The 20366-nt window shown below is 40.1% G+C and overlaps 1 protein-coding gene across 1 annotated transcript; it reads left to right on the top strand.

Moving 5' to 3' along the window:
- Positions 1 to 2045: 2045 nt before the first annotated feature.
- Positions 2046 to 19816, top strand: sat2a.1 (spermidine/spermine N1-acetyltransferase family member 2a, tandem duplicate 1). Its single transcript, XM_056269641.1, has 6 exons — positions 2046 to 2240; positions 2769 to 2820; positions 2928 to 3011; positions 19303 to 19404; positions 19482 to 19522; positions 19642 to 19816. The coding sequence occupies exons 1-6, from the start codon at positions 2178 to 2180 to the stop codon at positions 19813 to 19815; spliced, it is 516 nt and encodes a 171-aa protein (XP_056125616.1). The 5' UTR covers positions 2046 to 2177; the 3' UTR covers position 19816.
- Positions 19817 to 20366: the final 550 nt, after the last annotated feature.

Raw genomic sequence — 20366 nt, 5'->3', positions numbered from 1 at the left:
TAGCCTACCTAATAAGATTTAACACGTAGCCCATTTTGTCTGAAAATGCTATTGTCTGGTAAAAGATGTTTTCGTCCTCACCTGTCCATTCACTGATATATAGCCTATATATAGCCCTATATATATATATATACAATTAGCTGTTTCCGTCAGAAACCCACGCGCTCATCCCGTCGGATGGACAGAAGCGCGCGCGGTCAGGCGGTTGGATCATTCACAGACGTCATCCTCATCTGAAGATCATGAGTCGCTGATGGAAAACGGCAGCTTTTCCCCCTCGCCTGCGTTAGTCAGCCTCAGACAACGGTTCAGTCAGTAGCGCCCATTACTTCAACACTGGACCGTGTTTTGAGTGGCACGAGGCCAGTTTCTGAGAGCGAAATCTGAATATAACTGTTCAAATGAAAGCATCCCCACCCTGTCCGTCTTAGTAATGCCTGAGCCAACGAATCTATATTTAGCAGCACAAACTCTGAAAATACAGTTTACACCCCGAGTTGAACAGCGACTTTGTGGTGTGGAATCTGTGGTCCAATTGATTGCAGGCCTTACATTTAATGAGCTAATGCAATAATGAAAAAGCTCAAGGAAAGCTATTATCATATTATTATGAGCTGGTTATATGCTATGTAACTCTGAACTTAGAATATGCTTGTAAAAGTCAATATGATTCTAGATGCACTTTTGAATATTTTATAGATATATTTATGTTGTTATATAAACTGTTCAGTCACATAATACATCTGGGCTATACTAGGCCTACTTTATTTACAGTAGCCATAATAAATAAACTGAGAATGAAAGGCATTTGAGTTTACATGCATTACAGTTTCTGATAGTTGCATCAGATATATTGTATTAAATTACATCTGGAAGACTTGTACTTAAGAAAAAAAAATTATGTTCTCATTTCCTTATGTTTTGTTCAAGGTTATTCAAAGCTTTAATATTGGTTGAATACGTGAATGATTAATGAAAGAATGTGTGAGGGAGAAATAGTTTGGTCACTGCATCAGCACAAGCTAATAATTAAACCACACAGTAAACGGTGATATTACTAGTAATAATGAAAGAAACTGTTAAAAGCTCACTGAAGTGCCTTGAAACACGCATTATTCAGTGTGTTGACGTCATAGTGAAACAGTAAGAGAGGGCGGGACCCTAAAAAAACTTAGTGTGAGGGGTCGGTGTGAGTTGGGGTGAGAGTTTGTGTATGAATGAGCTTTGTATGTGTATCTGTAATGTATGTTATGTAATGCTTTTGCTTATGATTTGTCTTTTGTATTCTGTATTTGTGTTTATAGGACCCTCTTGAAAATGAGATGATGCATCTCAAGAGGTTATCCTTTAATAAATTCAATTCAACCCTAACCTAACCCTAACCCTATTGAACAGCTCCTCCCATTAAAAAAAAAAGCCAATAGCGTTTCGTTTATATCACTGTTTGACTAGCCGTTGAGCTCAGTAAAGCCGCAGTTTCCTCCTAATCTCACCATGTAGAAAATAGTAAATGTGTGAACAAGTGACCGATTTCAGCCACTGTACCCACAGCTTCAGCATCTATTTATAATGAAGCTTCGGCTTCTGAGCATTTGATTGGACAGAAAATCTGATAAGAATTTAAAGTGCAGAGTGATGTCATCAAAATAATTTATTTTGGGAATGAGACTGTAAGTTTTGAATGTTTATATCTTCTAAATGCGAATTGTATTATTTTGGAGCACATTATAGATAACAGTAAGGCTAACATATTCATACTAAAAGCCAAAAACCTCAATTCTGATTTCATGGGGACTTTAAATCAGCTGTCATGAGTCAGCTTTGAATATAGCCTAGGCTATACTGTACAGAAGAAATGTTTCTGTGGAACAATCCTTCAAGCAATGACGTGCATATATCTAGATATGTCTAATAATAAGTGCCTGATAACATACATATTTTAATCTACTGTTTAACGGTTTATTTACAGTAGCCTAATAATTTTTTAAATGGACAATATGATGATGACATGACGATATTATATAAGTACATGCAGATGGCGCTGTTTCAGCAGTTCCGTCTCTAAGTGCCGCGTGAGAGTCAGAGCAACATAAACACATCTCTTCCATTTTATAATATTATTCCACGTTGACACACACTCAGATTTTGTTGCTCAGTGTGTTATTGTTGAACACAGGATGGACTTCGCAATCCGGGCCGCCACGCTCGAGGACTGTAAGGATATCTCGCGGATGATTCTGGTGAGTCGAAGCCCCCGCGTGTCATACGCGTCGCGTGCGTCTATTTCTGACGAATTTAGAACTTAAAGAATTGGAACACTCATCTGCCGCGTCACCGACAGCATGCGCAGTCTTTCATTATCCTCCAAACTCCGTTGTTTAACGTGTACCGTGCGTATAATGGCATCAGTGTTGATGGTCAGTTTACAGTAAGCCACATTTACTTGACACACTGTAATCTGACACTTTCCTGTCGTCGAGCGAAGTGGAAATGCTGGGGAACGTGCAGTAGCCTTCATCTGTCAGCCGCGACTTTTGTGTGTTTTGAATGGTGGATCTGAATGACGTCATATTAATGATGATGAAAATCAGATCATATCGTGTCCGCTACAATAAGCAGGCCAGTGTCACGTCATGGATTAAATGTACCTCATTATTAATACATAAATGAATAAAATAATTATGCACTTTGCTGATGTCAGAATAGTGAAAATTTGCCCAGCAAAATCAAGCCATAAACTGTTTGTTTTGTCGAATCCTTTTAACTAGGAACTGGCAGAGTATGAGAAAGTTTCAGACCAGATCAAGATTACACAAAGAGGTAGGCATGATTGTCATATCTCTCCAATACAAATACAATGATTTGTTTGGAATAAATTATACTGTGGATTGTTTGGAGCTGGTACAATCATACAACTTTTACTATAGATCTGGAACAGGATGGATTCTCCAAAAACCCTTTTTTCCATGGAATTATTGCTGAAGTGCCAGAGCATCTTAAGTCCAGAGATGGTGAGAAAAAAGAACCGCCTGATTCAATATTTATCTTTGATCAACAATCCTAAAACTTCAGATAAAAACTGCTGTCCTTCTGTGTTGCTCTGCATTATGAGACACATTTGTTATCTAATCTGGGCATGCGTGTCATGTCTAGCCTGAGTGCATGGATGTTACATATAAGCTAGTTTGCCATTTTATTCTCTGTTGCTTTACTTCTCCATAGTTACACATATACACTCACCTAAAGGATTATTAGGAACACCATGCTAATACTGTGTTTGACCCCCTTTCGCCTTCAGAACTGCCTTATTTCTACGTGGCATTGTTTCAACAAGGTGCTGAAAGCATTCTTTAGAAATGTTGGCCCATATTGATAGGATAGCATCTTGCAGTTGATGGAGATTTGTGGGATGCACATCCAGGGCACGAAGCTCCCGTTCCACCACATCCCAAAGATGCTCTATTGGGTTGAGATCTGGTGACTGTGGGGGCCATTTTAGTACAGTGAACTCATTGTCATGTTCAAGAAACCAATTTGAAATGATTCCAGCTTTGTGACATGGTGCATTATCCGGCTGGAAGTAGCCATCAGAGGATGGGTACATGGTGGCCATAAAGGGATGGACATGGTCAGAAACAATGCTCAGGTAGGCCGTGGCATTTAAACGATGCCCAATTGGCACTAAGGGGCCTAAAGTGTGCCAAGAAAACATCTCCCACACCATTACACCACCACCACCAGCCTGCACAGTGGTAACAAGGTATGATGGATCCATGGAGATGAGTGGTACCCGGTGGGGTCTTCTGCTGTTGTAGCCCATCCGCCTCAAGGTTGTGCGTGTTGTGGCCTCACAAATGCTTTGCTGCATACCTCAGTTGTAATGAGTGGGTATTTCAGTCAAAGTTGCTCTTCTATCAGCTTGAATCAGTCGGCCCATTCTCCTCTGACCTCTAGCATCAACAAGGCATTTTCGCCCACAGGACTGCCGCATACTGGATGTTTTTCCCTTTTTACAGCATTCTTTGTAAACCCTAGAAATGGTTGTGCGTGAAAATCCCAGCAACTGAGCAGATTGTGAAATACTCAGACCGGCCCGTCTGGCACCAGCAACCATGCCACGCTCAAAATTGTTTAAATCACCTTTCTTTCCCATTCTGACATTCAGTTTGGAGGTCAGGAGATTGTCTTGAGCAGGACCACACCCCTAAATGCATTGAAGCAACTGCCATGTGATTGGTTGATTAGCAGGGACGTGCACAGGGGGGTTGCTCAGGTTGCCCGGGCAACTGCCCATATGCCCTTCTCGACTCAGGTTGCCCTTCCGAGGAAAAAAACAATAAAAAAAATCGTACAATGGATGCAGAATTTCACGTAGGCCTAGATAAAAAAAAAAAATCGCACAGCCTCATTCACTTCCATTCGGGCACCGAAAGTGAAAGTCAGTAAGGGAAGGGCAAACTGTTTACGTGGCTGCAGCGCTGCACGCGACCGGTGCGTATTCTGCGTAGCCTAAGGCCCCGCAAATTACTTAAGGCCCCGCCTCCATCTCGTGTCATAGCGCGTCAATTAATGTGTACAACATCCATGACAAAATTAAGCGAAACTATCCTTCTGGTCACGAAAAGAGGAAGAAAAAAAAAACATGAGAGTGAATTGCGGGAACAACAATCAGGTAAACTTGTGTTCTCTCCTCTCTAAGTTTGATGTCAGCAAAGTTTGATGTTTTTCGGTCTTGCTAACCTAGCTGGGCAGGCAGTGCATCTCTTGCATCACTTTGTGCCTGAAAAAAGTGAGAGTAAAATACGTAAAATAAAAATTAATTACGTTTGTTTTTGATAAACGACAAAGTGCAACGGTGTTTGTTTACTGCAGCTCGGAAAACATAACCGCGTCGCCGCGTTCATATCGTGCGTTCATATGCGCGTGCACGAAATGAAACAAGCATTTTTCAAGCAGAAATATGTGGAGACCAGACATACTGTACAATACATGCACGTGAATGATGGCACTCCCAATCAAAGTACACATTATAAAACAAGACACTTATTATCTAGTCTCAGTGTAGTTAAAAACTCTAAACAACTGCACTATATGCAAGATAGAAAGCAATGTATTGACAATTTAACATTGATTGTGTAAGGCCGTCTAATTTGATCCAATGGCAGCATTCAAATTAGCGGTGAAGGTCTCACGCGTGTTCCGTCTCTTCCCATGGCAAAGGGATTTTCAATTAAATGCAATACATTTTATCTTATGTATTAACTCGTTTCATCTGACTCCATAAAATGAAAAAGTTTTTCAATGATATCGGTGCATCATTAAATATACGTTAATGTTTGACTATTCCTTTTAACTCCAATGGAAATGAAGTCAAAGTCTGTTAGAATAATCAAATATAACAATTTATTATGTCAGGTAAAAGTATTATGCCAATTTCATAATCAGTTCAAAGATCATCAATACAAAACATCAAATGCTTTAGGATAAGAGAAATAGATGCAAACCCAACATTTAAGAACTACATGAGCTAACCTCACAGGCTGATCTGAGATACAGAAAGAGCCCCGATTCCTTGCTGCAAACCATTAAATAGCCAGAACTTCTTTACAATGGTAATTTGCATTCAGGTTACACCTTATTTTGGGGGTAGGGAAGAAAGACCATTTGCCTAAAGTCGATAACGATAATCATTCACATTAAAACCATATATAATCTTGTGTGAGTTTTAAGTGTTACTGAGAGTGAGAGAGAGAGAGAGAGAGAGAGAGAGAGAGAGAGAGAGAGAGAGAGAGAGAGAGAGAGAGAGAGAGAGAGAGAGAGAGAGAGAGAGAGAGAGAGAGAGAGAGAGAGAGAGAGAGAGAGAGAGAGAGAGAGAGAGAGAGAGAATGTAGATGAGGTGCTAAAAGGAAGAGGGGGAGGGAGTCAAATGTTAATTTCCAACAAGATCCTTTTGTTTCATCGATCACTGGTCAGATATTTTCTCTTCAACAAGTTTTTTCAGCCTTACAGCTCCCTCCTTGACCCCCGTGGGTCAAATTCAGATGAGAACTTACGGGGTCAGTAAGGCGTTTGTCGTAATCCTTGGTGAAACTCAAAAATTATCTTTGCAATGTTAGCATCCGTAGAAGCGTAGAGGGCTTTGTTCACCTGCGGAACACCTGACCTCACCAGGTGTATGTAGCTTGAGTCCAGCAGGTGGAAGAAGGCGTTCAGGCTTTCTTCCGGTGATCCTGTGATGTGAGCAAAGTTCATAGAGTCAATCTGGACCTTTTGACTTGTTCAGTTGACGTGTCATCCCTTCATGGAGAAACTTTTGCTTCTCTGGCACCTTCCCCATGATGATAATCTCTGTCCCTTCTTGACCAATCCTGTCACCTCCAGCGGTGCGGTTGTCTGGACAGACCTCAGTGGGTGAAGGGGCTCTCCTTGGCTTCACACTGCCTTGTGTGAGACACCTGAAAAGCATCTTAAATGTCCGCTTCACGATTGAACACATATGAACTTGAACTCGCGAAGAAATCCATAGAAACGCATAATGCAACAAAACAAATTCACGTCATGTTCATGTCAGCAAGTGTGAGTGGTACATCTGGCCTCATATGTTTCTCAAGGTCAGATAAGATGGTCCCATTTTTAATTATCCAATTCTTTCACCATTGTGATGATATTAAATGGTAGTAGAATTAAAAATATTCTTGGTCTTACTCAAAGGAAAAATGCAGCAAGAAGTCGGTGCAACTCAAATAATCAGATAAATGGTATGCATCAATACGTCTTGTAATAACAATAATAATATTCAAAAATAAAAAAAATATGAAGAATCACTGTTTGTTCAGGAATCTTCCGATGCAAGCCACTTATGCAAATCTAAGAAGTGACTTGGAACATGCTTAAATGTATTCAAGAATGGAGATTGTTCATTCCTTGCAACAGGTGTGAGAGTGTGTGTGTGTGTGTGTGTGTGTGTGTGTGTGTGTGTTGTTGGCTAAGTCACAGTCAATGACAGGGTTGAATTGTAAATTCTGTAATTGATCGAAGCGCTCACACTTCAGATCTATTTGTTATTTATGATGTTTCTGTTATTAGTGGTTTGTTGAGAAATCATGGGCTCTATGATTTTCCAACCACCCTAACAACAATCAGAAAGTTTAAACATTTTTAAATTTAATAGCAGGTCTGCCTCTGCTTTAATTTTGTTTTTGTATCATTGATTTGTGACTGTAGCCATTCATATGTATATTACAGTGTTTTCCCATGAGTTGGCAGAGTGTTGTGAATAGCGTATGCTATGTGTGTCTCTGTTAGACGGTCATCATGGGATCAGCTTTACCATCCTATGTGTGTGAAGCTATCTGGATCTGTTAGTGTGAAGATGGACAATAGATCTTTAGTGAAGTGACACTTTTGGACTCTATGGGCCCTATCTTGCACTCGGCGCAAATGACTTTGTACACTGACGCATGTATCATTCCTATTTTGCACCCGCGCAAAGCGGGCTTTTCCCTCCACAGACGCACGTCGGTTAACTAAGAAATACACTTGCGCTCCCCAGGGCGGTTCAGTGCAAAGAGGAGGCGTGTTTCGGCGCAAACTTTCCCTCATGCTATTTTGCTGTTCTATAAAACAATTGCGCCACTGACCAGAAAAAAACTAGTCTAAAGTCAGTGGCGCGTTGCGCGTTGTTCATTATGCTATTTTAAGGGCGCATGCTTGGCCATAATCAATGTAGCGTGTGCACAACGCGCATACACGTTGATTCTCTCATCTAAGCAGCAGTTTTCATTTTTGCAAATCATACATTATTACGATAGATAGATAGATAGATAGATAGATAGATAGATAGATAGATAGATAGATAGATAGATAGATAGATAGATAGATAGATAGATAGATAGATAGATAGATAGATAGATAGATAGATAGATAGATAGATAGATAGATAGATTGATTGATTGATTGATTGATTGATTGATTGATAGATAGATAGATAGACAATTTATTATAAAAGCATGTAGCTTACACATTTACCCAAATTATCATACGCCTGTTTAACAGAAGTTAATTTGGGTGGGTTTCTCCATCCCCAATGTCACTTCTCTGTGTTTTACGGCCCTGACGAGAACGTTGCTCTCCTCGGCTGTGAACCGCTCCTGGCGCGCGCCTGGCAAATCCGCCGTTATAATAGGAATCCGCTTTAGAACAAGCGCGCCTGCTCTTAAAGGGAATGTGAGATGACGCTCTGATTGGTTTATTTCACGTTACGCCCAAACCACACCTATGAATAATGAAGCTACTTCAGACCAACCCCTTTTAGATTTGCGCCAGGCGCAAGAGGCATTTATCCCGCCGGGAAAATAGCAACAGCGCCGGGATCCGCCCACAAAGTTACTTGCGCTTTACGCTTTGACACTTGCGTTTCAGATCGTTAAAATAGGGCCCGTAGTCATCTTTATCTTCTCATGATGTGTAGTGTTCAGTCTGGATAGACTTGGATCTATTCCAGGTCATGATGATGTGAGGGTGTAGTGATGGAGGTGTGTGTTCAGTGTTCATGTCTAGGAGATGGGTGGAATCTACTGGATAACAATTGTGTTGCAAATTTTAGTTCCAGTTCTAAACTGGGAGGCCATGCTAATGTAGTGATGTGCTATTGTGAGATGTAAATGGCCTCTTGAATTGTTTTTTCACCCATCTCCCGAATCTCAGGTTATGTTCTAACAATCGTGAGGTCCGGCCGTCCTGGCATCCGTCCTCCGAGGAATTGCAGAAGTAAACCTGACAGAAACAAATGCAGAGAGAACCACAGTTAATTCTGATGTTTTCAACAGTTTCAAATTCAGACATGTGGAATTCTTTTGCTTGCTCCATTATCATGTCCATTGCAATTTTAATTCCAGCTGTCACATGAAACCGAGTTTTCATTGACCAGGTCTGAATTATTAATGTTGCTTCAGTGCAGTGTGTGACACCTTAAAGCTGCTCTTGCAGTCGAGCCTTCACAGTCTGCTGTCACAGCATTAGAGATCCCAGTTTTCGGGTTTTAGTTGCTTTCATTACAGCCAGATCTGTGGGCATGAATTAGTTCATGGTGTCGTTCACACGTTCGGTTAGTGCAGGTCTCTAGTTACCTGCAAAAGGCTGTGGTCTGTCTGATGTTTAGTTCACACCCTCCTTCTAAATTTGCTTCCTTGATTAGTTGGCTATTACCTGTGCCACACTTCTGGGAGTGTTTTTTAAAGGCAAAAAATTATAACACACCTCTGCCCTTTTGACACTGGGTAGCAGGTCAACGAAATCGAACTGTAAGGATTAATGTCACACTTCTCCAATTAATGCCTGCTTGGCGATTACAATATAATGTATATTAGAATTTAAGAATATAAATGAAATTATATTGTTTCTAGTCTCTGAAGAGTCTCTGCTCGTTCTTGTGTCAATACATTTGAGGGAAAAATGTGACAGATTCAATGAATTTAGATGTTTTGAGCCATTTGCTATTGGGCTGCTACCCGACTGACGCTAATAGCTGAAGGCCTTGATTGACCAAAGTTGTTAGCTCAGTGATGGTTTCAGGTGCATTTGAGCTTTGGTCACTTGCAGAGCGCTGGTTTGTGTCATCAGAGTGTGGCTGTCTGCGTTTTTTGAAATAGGGTGGAGGTCTGCCTCTGCCCAATGACCAGCACTTTTCCTCTGTATGGCCTGTTTTGTGACAGGAATTACAGAGTCTGCTCAGTTTTTCACCATGTGGCTTTCTGAATTCTCCTGCAAATGGAGGATTTTCATGACATTCTAACACAGCTACCTCACCATGCATCTGTTTTCGTGACTAAATTCTTGTTGCCCAGCTAACAATACCTTCGAATGTATTTTTTGCTGGAGAAGCACCATACATGAGCGATTGCTGTACACGCGGCCCTGCATTTGTAAGTAGTAAATCAAGGAGAGTTACATTGTTGTGGTTAACACCTTCAATTCCAGAATACTCCTCAAACAGTTCAAACATTTTTTCTGCATACGTCTCGAACGATTCTTCAGTACTCTGTTTCCGATTGAAAATCAATTCCCATCCAACAGGACTACAACCACGTAGATCGCAAAGACATTGTTTTAGTCTATTAAAGATTTCACCCTCAGGCTCATCTTGATACACTGACTCCACAATGTTGCCTGTCATCAAAGCCTGTGGTATCTTATAGTTCAGAACATCTGGAATTGAGCTGATAACGATTTGCCAAATATCTTTTGGTTCAAGCTGAAATGCATGTTTCAGGCTAACAATGCGTCTCCACCATGGTTCGAATGGCCCTTTCAAAGGTAATGGTCCGATCTCTGCTTTAAACAAGCTACATTCAGTTACCGTTAGAGGACGCCGAATGGTTGACTCCGTGCCGTTTGGGTGCCGTATCACCTTAAAGGCTGAAACAGGCACTTTATCACATGCTTCACCTGTCTGAAAAGATACAGGATTATTAGAGCAGGCTGGCTCATTTAAGAAGTGCACATTTTTAGTCCCATCGCTGTTGAGCGTTTTGGGAGACATGGACTTTTTAGCATTTAGTTTAGTCTTAAGATCTGCAATGGTGTATTTGTGTGATTTACACTTTTCAGTCAGGGCTAACTGCTCAGCTAGTAATTTATCTAGCTGTGTTTGGAGATCTTGAATCTTTGCCTCAGACATTTTTGCCTCTGCATTTTCAGAATGCACTTCTTCACATTTAACATCCATAAGCGAAGATAGAAATGTTGTTGACTTATCTAGCCGTTTATAACTCATGAAGTTTAAAGCATCAATTATTTCACCATGTTTTGATTTCTTCTGCTTACTACCCACTGTTTTCCACCAAGTGACAATTTCATTGTCAATAGCGTCCACGTTAAGACCTTTTTTACTGAGTTTGTACAGTGTAGGCTCGACCTTTTCGGCCCATAATGTAAACAGGCCAGGATCATTATACATGTTCCAATTTATATTTGGGGAAATTTCGTTCCCCGACGCTTCAAATATGAAAAGTTTTTTTGTTTCAGGATTAATGGGATGCGCGTTCACAGTTTCTGATTCTCATCTATGTTCCTTTGCGTGGTTTTACCGCAGCTATGGGAGTTTTCCACCAAGGATACAAAAATTCAGACTATATGAAGGCAAAGTCATTTTAAAGTTTGATAATTCTTTTCATTCTTTACTTATATTTTTCCCGTTTTTAGATTAGGAAACTTTATCACTCTGCGGTCCTTCTCTAAAGTCTGCACGACACACTCTCGCCAGGTCCGGTCATCAAATCAGAGGTAATTTGACTAAATATCTAGGATTTGCCGTATCCACACGTACACAATCAAAGACATATATGTAAGTCCCCTTAAACGCCTCCTCGTTCAAGTACACGTAAAATGATACCGGATGTTAGCCATCGCTAAACTGACGCAAAAGATGTGGAAATCTACGAATCCAATAATCTACTTGGGAAAATAATTGTAGAGCAATTCAGAATGAGTTCAAAAGTGACAATATTTCGTTTTCCGAATATGAAAAGTATTTCTGTCTCGGAACTTTCAAGAATCAATGAGATGCGCGTTCGTTGTTTCTGACTTTCAAATTCATTGTGAATCACATTATAACCACGTTCAGCATAGACACACACTTGTTTAATTCAGTTCACACAGGATACATGGCCTAGAATACAACATCAACAGCCTTTTCCTAAGTGTTCCAAATACACAAACAGTAAAGCAATCCTGTGTTTAAAGAATAAACTTACAATTAGCCTATGTGCACATATAGTAGCACAAACAACTATAAAGTGTGTTCTATGAGTGCATTACAATGTGTGAAGCACAACTCCAAATTTGAAAATACAAATTATTGCATTATTGCCTTTTAATCCCATCTGTGTTAAAGTGGAAGCCTTCAAATGCAATATAGAGTTTGTCAAGATTAGTTTAGGTTTAGTATAGAATATTATTCAATGTGGCTTTTGTGCCCACCGGTGGGCCGGTCACACAAAGGGTTAAGCGTTTTTGAATGCAGCATGGCTTTAGCACTTAGCATTAGCTTCGTTTTTTAAGTAGCATGGGCAATACTAGCATTTAGCTTAGCCTCGTTTTGGAAGCAGCATGGAAAATAGCTTTAGCCCTGCTAACTGCTTCTTTGCCTGTAAATCATATCATCATGTTTTTTCAAAATTTGCTTTTCATAAACAATGCATCGATCTGCCTTTTTATTTATAAAATCACGTGTTCTCCGATTTCTCCGTTTACAAACTTAGATTTTTCTTTCTGTTGTTTGCCGATTGTCTTCACGTGTTGCTAGTTCGTTTCAACAAAGCCAATACCACAATGGCGACAAACATGCGGCTGATTTGAAAACTTTTAGGGTTTGTTTTACAGCTCCTCATCAAGTAATGTTACACGAAAAACATTTGGAAGATGTTATTCCGATTTTAGGTTTCGTTTTTTGTTGCTTCGGCAAACAAGGATATCTTTAATCTATTAACAAGGGTTTTCATTCTTCATCTGCGCTGCCGCTATCACGTCCTCACGTATTTCAGTTCCGGACTAAACAAAGGGCTTTCCGACCCGTAACAATGCAAACAACATTTTCTCAACACTTCTCAAAAGGGAAGAAAAAGTTGACTTACCACAGCGGCAGAAGAAAGAGAAGATGTTCAAACCTCGTGTTGATTTTAAAATCCCCATATTCTGCTGGAAAGGACATTGCTCGCGAAATTCATCTGTTGTGATCACGTCCCGGGGTCACCAATTTGTAAGGCCGTCTAATTTGATCCAATGGCGGCATTCAAATTAGCGGTGAAGGTCTCACGCGTGTTCCGTCTCTTCCCATGGCAAAGGGATTTTTAATTAAATGCAATACATTTTATCTTATGTATTAACTCGTTTCATCTGACTCCATAAAATGAAAAAGTTTTTCAATGATATCTGTGCATCATTAAATATAAGTTAATGTTTGACTATTCCTTTTAACTCCAATGGAAATGAAGTCAAAGTCTGTTAGTATAATCAAATATAACAATTTATTATGTCAGGTAAAAGTATTATGCCAATTTCATAATCAGTTCAAAGATCATCAATACAAAACATCAAATGCTTTAGGATAAGAGAAATAGATGCAAACCCAACATTTAAGAACTACATGAGCTAACCTCACGGGCTATCTGAAATACAGAAAGAGCCCCGATTCCTTGCTGCATTCCATTAAATAGCCAGAACTTCTTTACAATGGTAATTTGCATTCAGGTTACACCTTATTTTGGGGGTAGGGGAGAAAGGCCATTTGCCTAAAGTCCACCTTCCTTTGTGTGTCATCTCTAAACTTCTAAAAAACCTTATTAGCTTTTGTTTTACCAATTTGGAAATGAGACATCTGTACCACTCACCCTGCAGTTTAAATTATACTAAACAAAATACTCAATGATAATCATTCACATTAAACCATATTCTTATGTGAGTTTTTATGCGTCACTGAGAGAGAATGAAATGTAGATGAGGTGAGACTTTTGTCTCCGGGGAAGAGGGGGGAAGCCAAATGTTAATTTCCAGCTTCAACCAGTTTTCTTCAGTCTTACACGTTAAAGTCTGTAATTAATTAATCTTAATTAACGCGTTAAAGTCCTGGCCCTAATATGTATATATATATATGTATGTATGTGTGTGTATATCCTTCTCACCTTTTTTACCCCTGACCCGTTTTCATGCCTGACTGTTAATTTAACATAAAGCAAGTATAGGCTACTGTGTGCATGGTTTGGCATGACAGAAATAGTGCAAAGTGCGCTCCCTTAAAAATTCATAAAAAGCTGACATCTAAGTTCATCGCGATCTCACAAAGCTCCATTATTATCAATGAAGCTGACTGCACAGTAAATCCTTCACAATGTCAACACTTTGTTTGTTATAATCAGAGGATTTGCCAGCATGCAGAATTGAGCACTGAACAAAAACTCAGTTTTGAGCGGTGAGTGGATTCTATCTTAAATGAATCTCATTGGCCATTGCGTTCAAGAAATCAATCAATAATAATCAATACATATGTGTCTATGATTGGCTACATTGCTACATTGCAACATGTTATAAACAGAAACTCGTTCTGGCCTGTAAATCGTTTTTATTTAGTTTTAGTTATTCTTGCTGCTTTTGTGCAACATATGAATAACAATTTATTTGTTTTTAGATGTTTTATTTTCTAGATATTTCTATTTTGCGGGAGTCCCGCGATTCGTTTTATTCTCCTGCAACCCGCACACACACGAGTACCTTACCGCCCGTGCCCGCACTCGGCCATCAAATCTAGTCCCGCGCCGCACTCGGTTGAGTTGGGTCCTGCGGGAGTACAGGTCTCTACATCCATCAACTGAACCATCCATCAACATTTCTCGACATGTTTCCGTCTGTGTTGTTGTTGCTCAGCAACGCTGTTGTCTGGGGTTGGGGAAAAAGGAGTGTGGTTTCATTGCGATTAATCGTGCAGCCCTAATTATAACAAAGTGGAAGCAATGTGGAACAAAAGCAACTCAGCCACGAAGTGGTAGGCCACGTAAAATCACCGAGCGGAGTCAGCGCAGGCTGAGGTGCGCAGATGTCGCCAACTTTCTGCAGAGTCAATAGCTACAGACCTCCAAACTTTGTGTGGCCTGCAGATTAGCTCAAGAACAGTGCATGCGTAGAGAGCTTAATGGAGCCTTACATCACCAAGTGCAATGCAAAGCGTAGGATGCAGTGGGGTAAAGCACGCCGCCACTGGAGTCTAGAGCGGAGACTTGTTCTCTGGAGTGACGAATCACGCTTCTCTGTCTGGCAAGCATTTAGACAAACCAAAATCCCATGCCAGGCTTCTGTTTGCGGACTTTTCTTCAGCTTTTAATACATTGCAACCACATATTCTAATAGACTAGCTGCTGATTTTAACTTGCCTCACCAACTTGTTTTATGGATCTTAGATTTTTTAACTGTAAGAGAGCAGAGGGTATCAGTAAATGGTCATTTATCAGACCCCTTATTGCTCTCTACAGGATCACCTCAGGGGTGTGTCCTTTCACCCCTTTTTTTATCATGTACACAAATGGATGCAGAAGCGCCCAGGAGAGCAGCTATTTGGTCCTACTCCTCCAAGGTCCTGTCTCTGGCCATGGGAATGCTCTGACTGACTTTATCTCATGGTGTGAGAACCATTTCCTTGACTGAAATGTATCTAAAACCAAAGAATTAATTATTGACTTTGGGCGAGATAGAGATTCTGCTTCAGAGAGCATCATACATAATGTAAAGGTGGAAATTGTTTCATCATATAAATATTTGGGCACTGTTTTTGATGACCATCTTAAGTTTGATATAAACAGCGCTGCCATTATGAAAGGGGGGCAACAGAGAATTTATCTTCTCCGCAAACTAAATTCCTTCTCGGTCACGCCGGTCATCCTGTGTAGATTTTATCAGTCTTTTATTGAGAGTCTTTTAAGTTTTTCTTCGATCTGTTGGTTTCACAATCTGACAGTTAAAGACAGGAATAGCCTGAACAATATTGTAAAAATCTGTTCTAAAATTATTGGTGTGAAACAGAGAGACCTTAATGTCTTCTGTAACCAACAAATAGTTCGGAAGGCAGCGAGTATCTTAGCCTCTCCAGGACATGCTTTGTCAGGTAAATTTTCTCTGTTGCCTTCTGGGCGTCGTTATGCGCTTCCTGTGAGTAAGACGAACCGCCAATCTAAATCTTTTATCCCTTCTGCGATCAAACTTTTAAACTGTGTAGGTTTTTTTTTTTTTTTTTTAAAGCGCACATATTGACTGTCTGTATGTGGTGAGAAATGTGTGTGATCTGTGTTATGTATTGTTGTATACATGCTGCTCTAAACTAATTCCCCGTTGCGGGATTAATAAAGTTGCTAAAGTCTAAAGTCTAAAGGCAATCCGATGGACAAGTCTGGGTTTGGCGGTTGCGATAGAGAATGGTACTTGCCTGGCTGCATTGTGCAAAGTGTAAAGTTTGGTGGAGGAGGGATTATGGCGTGGGGTTGTTTTCAGGGGTTGGGCTTGGCCCCATAGTCAGTGAAAGGAACTCTTAATGCTTCAGCATACCAAGACATTTTGGACAATTTAATGGATATTGTTTAGACAACAGTTTGGGGATTGCCCCTTCCTGTTCCAACATGACAAGCAAGGTCCATATAGACATGGATGAGCGAGTTTTGTGTGGAGGAACTTGACTGGCCTGCATAGAGTCTTGACCTCAACCCGATAGAAACACCTTTGGGATGAATTAGAGCGGAGAATACAACTTCTCGTCCAACATCAGTGCCTGACCTCACAAATGCATTTCTGGAAGAATGGTAAAAAAATTCCCATAAACGCACTCCTAAACCTTGTGGAAAGCCTTCCCAGAAGAGTTAAAGCTGTTATAGCTGCAAAGGGTGGGCCAATTCCATATTAAACTCTACAGATAAAGAATGGGATGTCATTAAAGGTCATGTGTGTGTAAAGGCAGGGGTCCCAAAACTTTTGGCAATATAGTGTATATTTGCATATGACTGCCTCCAGAGCACAACATCAATGATCGTATACATCATCGCACCATAGGCCCCGCCCACTATCGTTCAGTTGCTTAACAGCGAGCATTGCATCACATCAAAAGCAAAACCATTATAATTACTGACGCTGTCTACACTAGATACAGTATTCAGATGCGCGTTCACTTTCTGACACTCGAGTCTGTCGACAAATGGACGAATGAAAGAACGTTTGCTTTGACACGTCCAGTTTAAACAGCTTGTTTGTGTCTCTGTACAGACTTCAGAAGGATCAAGTGTATAGTTTATTTTAATGGCGTCCTGGATCGCGTCAGAGGATTATGTTTGTTCGGAGCATTTAACTGCAGAATAACAAAAGTAGGGACAGTGCAGGGACGTGCACAGGGGGGTTGCTCAGGTTGCCCGGGCAACTGCCCATATGCCCTTCTCACTCAAGTTGCCCTTCTCACTCAAGTTGCCCTTCCGAGAAAAAAATTAAATCGTGCAATGGATGCAGAATTTCACGTAGGCCTAGATTTTAAAAAAAATCGCAAAGCCTCATTCACTTCCATTCGGGCACCGAAAGTGAAAGTCAGTATGAAGGGCAAACGCTGCACGCGACCATAGACTGCATGCGACCGGCGTAGGGCCACGCAAATTACTTAAAGCCACGCCTCCATCTCGTGTCATAGTCATAGCGCGCCGTCAAATGTGTACAACATCCACGACAAAATGAAGCGAAACTATCCTTCTGGTCACGAAAAGAGGAAGAAGAAAAAAACCATGAGAGTGAATTGCGGGAACAACAATCAGGTAAACTTGTGCTCTCTCCTATCTAAGTTTGATGTCAGCAAAGTTTTTTTTTTTTTGGTCTTGCAGACTCTTGCTAACCTAGCTGGGCAGGCAGTGCATCTCTTGCATCACTTTGTGGCTGACAAAAGTGAGAGTAAAATACAATTATTTATTACGTTTGATTTTGTGTTTGTTTACAGCAGCTCGGAAAACACAACCGCGTCGCATGTGTTATCGTGCGTTCAAATGCGCGTTGCCGAAATGAAACTCGCATTTTTCAAGCAGAAATATGTGGAGACCAGACATACTGTACAATACATGCACGTGAATGATGGCACTCCCAATCAAAGTACACATTATACTTTTAAAACAAGACACTGATTATCTATTCTCAGTGTAGTTACAAACTCTAAACAACTGCACTAATTATGCAAGATAGAAAGCAATGTATTGACAATTTGACATTGATTGACTATTGATTTAGAGGCTATATTGAATTTAAAATGTTGATTAGCTGGACACACTGGTCAATATGGATGCACATCCCTCAGTAAATAATAACCATAAATCAAGAATTGCTTCAACATGCATAATAAAAAATTAAAAAATCATACTGATGCCGAAAATGCCCAGGCTGTAGAAAGAACCAAAGTTAATCCCAAAAGCGAAAGCTCAGGGTTATAATTTATTATTTTCTTCTTATTTATGTTTACGTTAATATTCACTTACTTAATAATAGTAATTTATTATCTTAACATTCTATAGAAAATACTCTATTCAATAAATATTGTGTGTTTGAACCTCATTCTGTTCTATATTGTTGTACTTATTCTTTGACTGTTTTGTTTAAAGGAGGCAGGATTCTATGGGAGCGCTGAAGTGTCAGGTGTGACTGTGGCAATGGCAAATGGTTTACATAGCTCACGACATCACAGGTCAGGTAGAGGGCCCCTTTGCAGAATTTTGCTTAGGGCCCCAGGGAGGTCAGGATCGGCACTGGGTGTAGCAGTCGATTCTGTTCCTTACCGGAATTCCTGTTCCCTTTACGCAATCATATTACAAATCATGCGTAGTTGCCCAGATGAGCAAAAAGCACAATTGAATGTACGGGAAGCCAAAAGGTTAAAAAAGGATTGTATTTTTTCCGAAATCTAAGCGGTTTTTTTATTTTTATTACAAGCGAGTTTTTCCCCATCTGTCAATTCAATCCAGATTATTTATTTTAAAAAAATTAAATAATAATAATTAAAAAACAATAAACAATAATATGAGCAACTCTTTTTCTCATGTGTATTTTGGTGACATTTAACATATTGTTAATACATTTTGTATACTGTTTACAAAGTTGTATATCATAAACCTGTCATCTTTGACGTTTGCAATCTTTATAAATAATAATAAGACCATAATATGAGGCATTGCGTTTGGATATAAACACGATCAGATAAGGCAATTTGTATGGGCAAAATTCAACTGAATATATTCCTTCATATAGCCCGTGAGTTTTGGGGGTAGTGCCCTTTTTTCAGGTCAGAGCAACTGCCCCACAAAATTCCTGTGCACGTCCCTGGGACAGTGTAATGGAGAGCTCACAAGGAAACTTTTGTTGAAAGTTGAAGCACCAACTGTATTGAATCTGACAGCAGCTGCATCAAACTAAGTAAATGATTTCATAATGCTTTGTCTGTAAATGACGGTATTTTTCTTTTTACTTTATAAACATTATAAGTGAACTTCAAGGAACATATTAAAATAATAAAAAGAAATCCATGTCATGACCCCTTTTAAGTTAAATTGCATTTACATTTGCAAGTTAGAATAGGAAACAAATTAAGTACCAAGCCAAATGTGCTAATGTGAAAAAAAAGAGCAATAAAGGTACACATTACTGAAATTGTAGTGATGTTTTGCAACTTGATAATGTCAGCTCACAGTGTTTCTGAGTTTTGTGTTTTTATTTTTGCCATCAAGCTGACAGAAATGATTCTCTTTACAGGTCATACCAAGGTTGGTTACTCACTGTACTTCTACTCGTACAGCTCATGGAAAGGTCGGACGGTGTACATGGAGGATCTGTACGTGATGCCAGAGTTCAGAGGTAAGGAAACGACACCGTGCTTTCGTTTATGTGAATGTAACATAAACTGATTAATGAATTTCTGTGCGTATTTCCAGGGAAAAGCATTGGCAAGGCTCTGATGGCCAAAGTTTCCCAGGTATGGGGAGTTTATTTACACTAGACAAATACAGCATGTGTGTTGAATCTGTTGTGATTTAGAAAACTGTTTGTTAACTGTGCACAAGTTGACATGTTTGTGTTAATGATCACCCTCAGCTTGGTCTGGCTGCTGGTTGCACTCAGCTGAATTTCACTGTGCTGGAATGGAACAAGTCATCTCTTGACTTCTACCGAAAGCAGGGCTGCTGGGATGTGACCTCTGACCTCGGCTATCACTGCATGCGCTGTGAGGGTGATGCCCTTCAACACTTGGCACAGGGGAACCTTTAAATTTTGATTGACTTTCAGTAATCAATAAAAGTACATTATTTATGCTGGGTTTTTTTTTTCTTTTTCTTTTGTTGCATGGGTTTTAACTTGCCTCAAGGCCCGTTCACACCAAGGACGGTCAAGTATAGACGACAAAATTGCAGCACGCGCTTGAAGTAAACAGAAATATATTGTGCGCTGTGGACGCTATTTTATCGTTCTTGGTGTGAACGGGCCTTAAAGGGATAGTTCACCCAAAAATGAAAATTCTGTCATTAATTACTCACCTTCGTGTCGTTCCAAACCCGCAAGACTTTCTTTCATCTATGAACAGACTGATCTCATGAAATGGCGTATGTATGACACGCCAATTCGTATTTCCATTTTTGGCGTGCTATCAACACGCATAATCGCTTTTCAACGTGTTTATCAACGCCGTTGACTTAACGTTACATACTGTATATATAAATATATGACCTACCCCAACCCCGTCCCTAAACCTACCCGTCACTGGGGTTAATACCATTTATGAGTCTTCCCCTACCATCCTAGGGAAAAAAATATCGCTCCCC

This window comes from Rhinichthys klamathensis, unplaced genomic scaffold (genome assembly GCF_029890125.1).
Source record: "Rhinichthys klamathensis goyatoka isolate OS25496 unplaced genomic scaffold, OSU_Roscu_1.1 h1tg000286l_1, whole genome shotgun sequence".
Lineage (NCBI taxonomy): Eukaryota > Metazoa > Chordata > Actinopteri > Cypriniformes > Leuciscidae > Rhinichthys > Rhinichthys klamathensis.
Note: the sequence above shows the minus strand (reverse complement) of the source record. Positions and strands in the feature narration are given on the sequence as shown.

What these genes read in the sequence shown, in the direction of transcription:
- sat2a.1 (XM_056269641.1), top strand. Translation starts at nt 2,178, where the DNA reads ATGGACTTCGCAATCCGGGCCGCCACGCTCGAGGACTGTAAGGATATC. An exon ending in GCATCTTAAGTCCAGAGATG is followed by an intron (nt 3,012 to 19,302) that starts GTGAGAAAAAAG and finishes TTCTCTTTACAG; the next exon opens with GTCATACCAAGGTTGGTTAC. An exon ending in TGATGGCCAAAGTTTCCCAG is followed by an intron (nt 19,523 to 19,641) that starts GTATGGGGAGTT and finishes GATCACCCTCAG; the next exon opens with CTTGGTCTGGCTGCTGGTTG.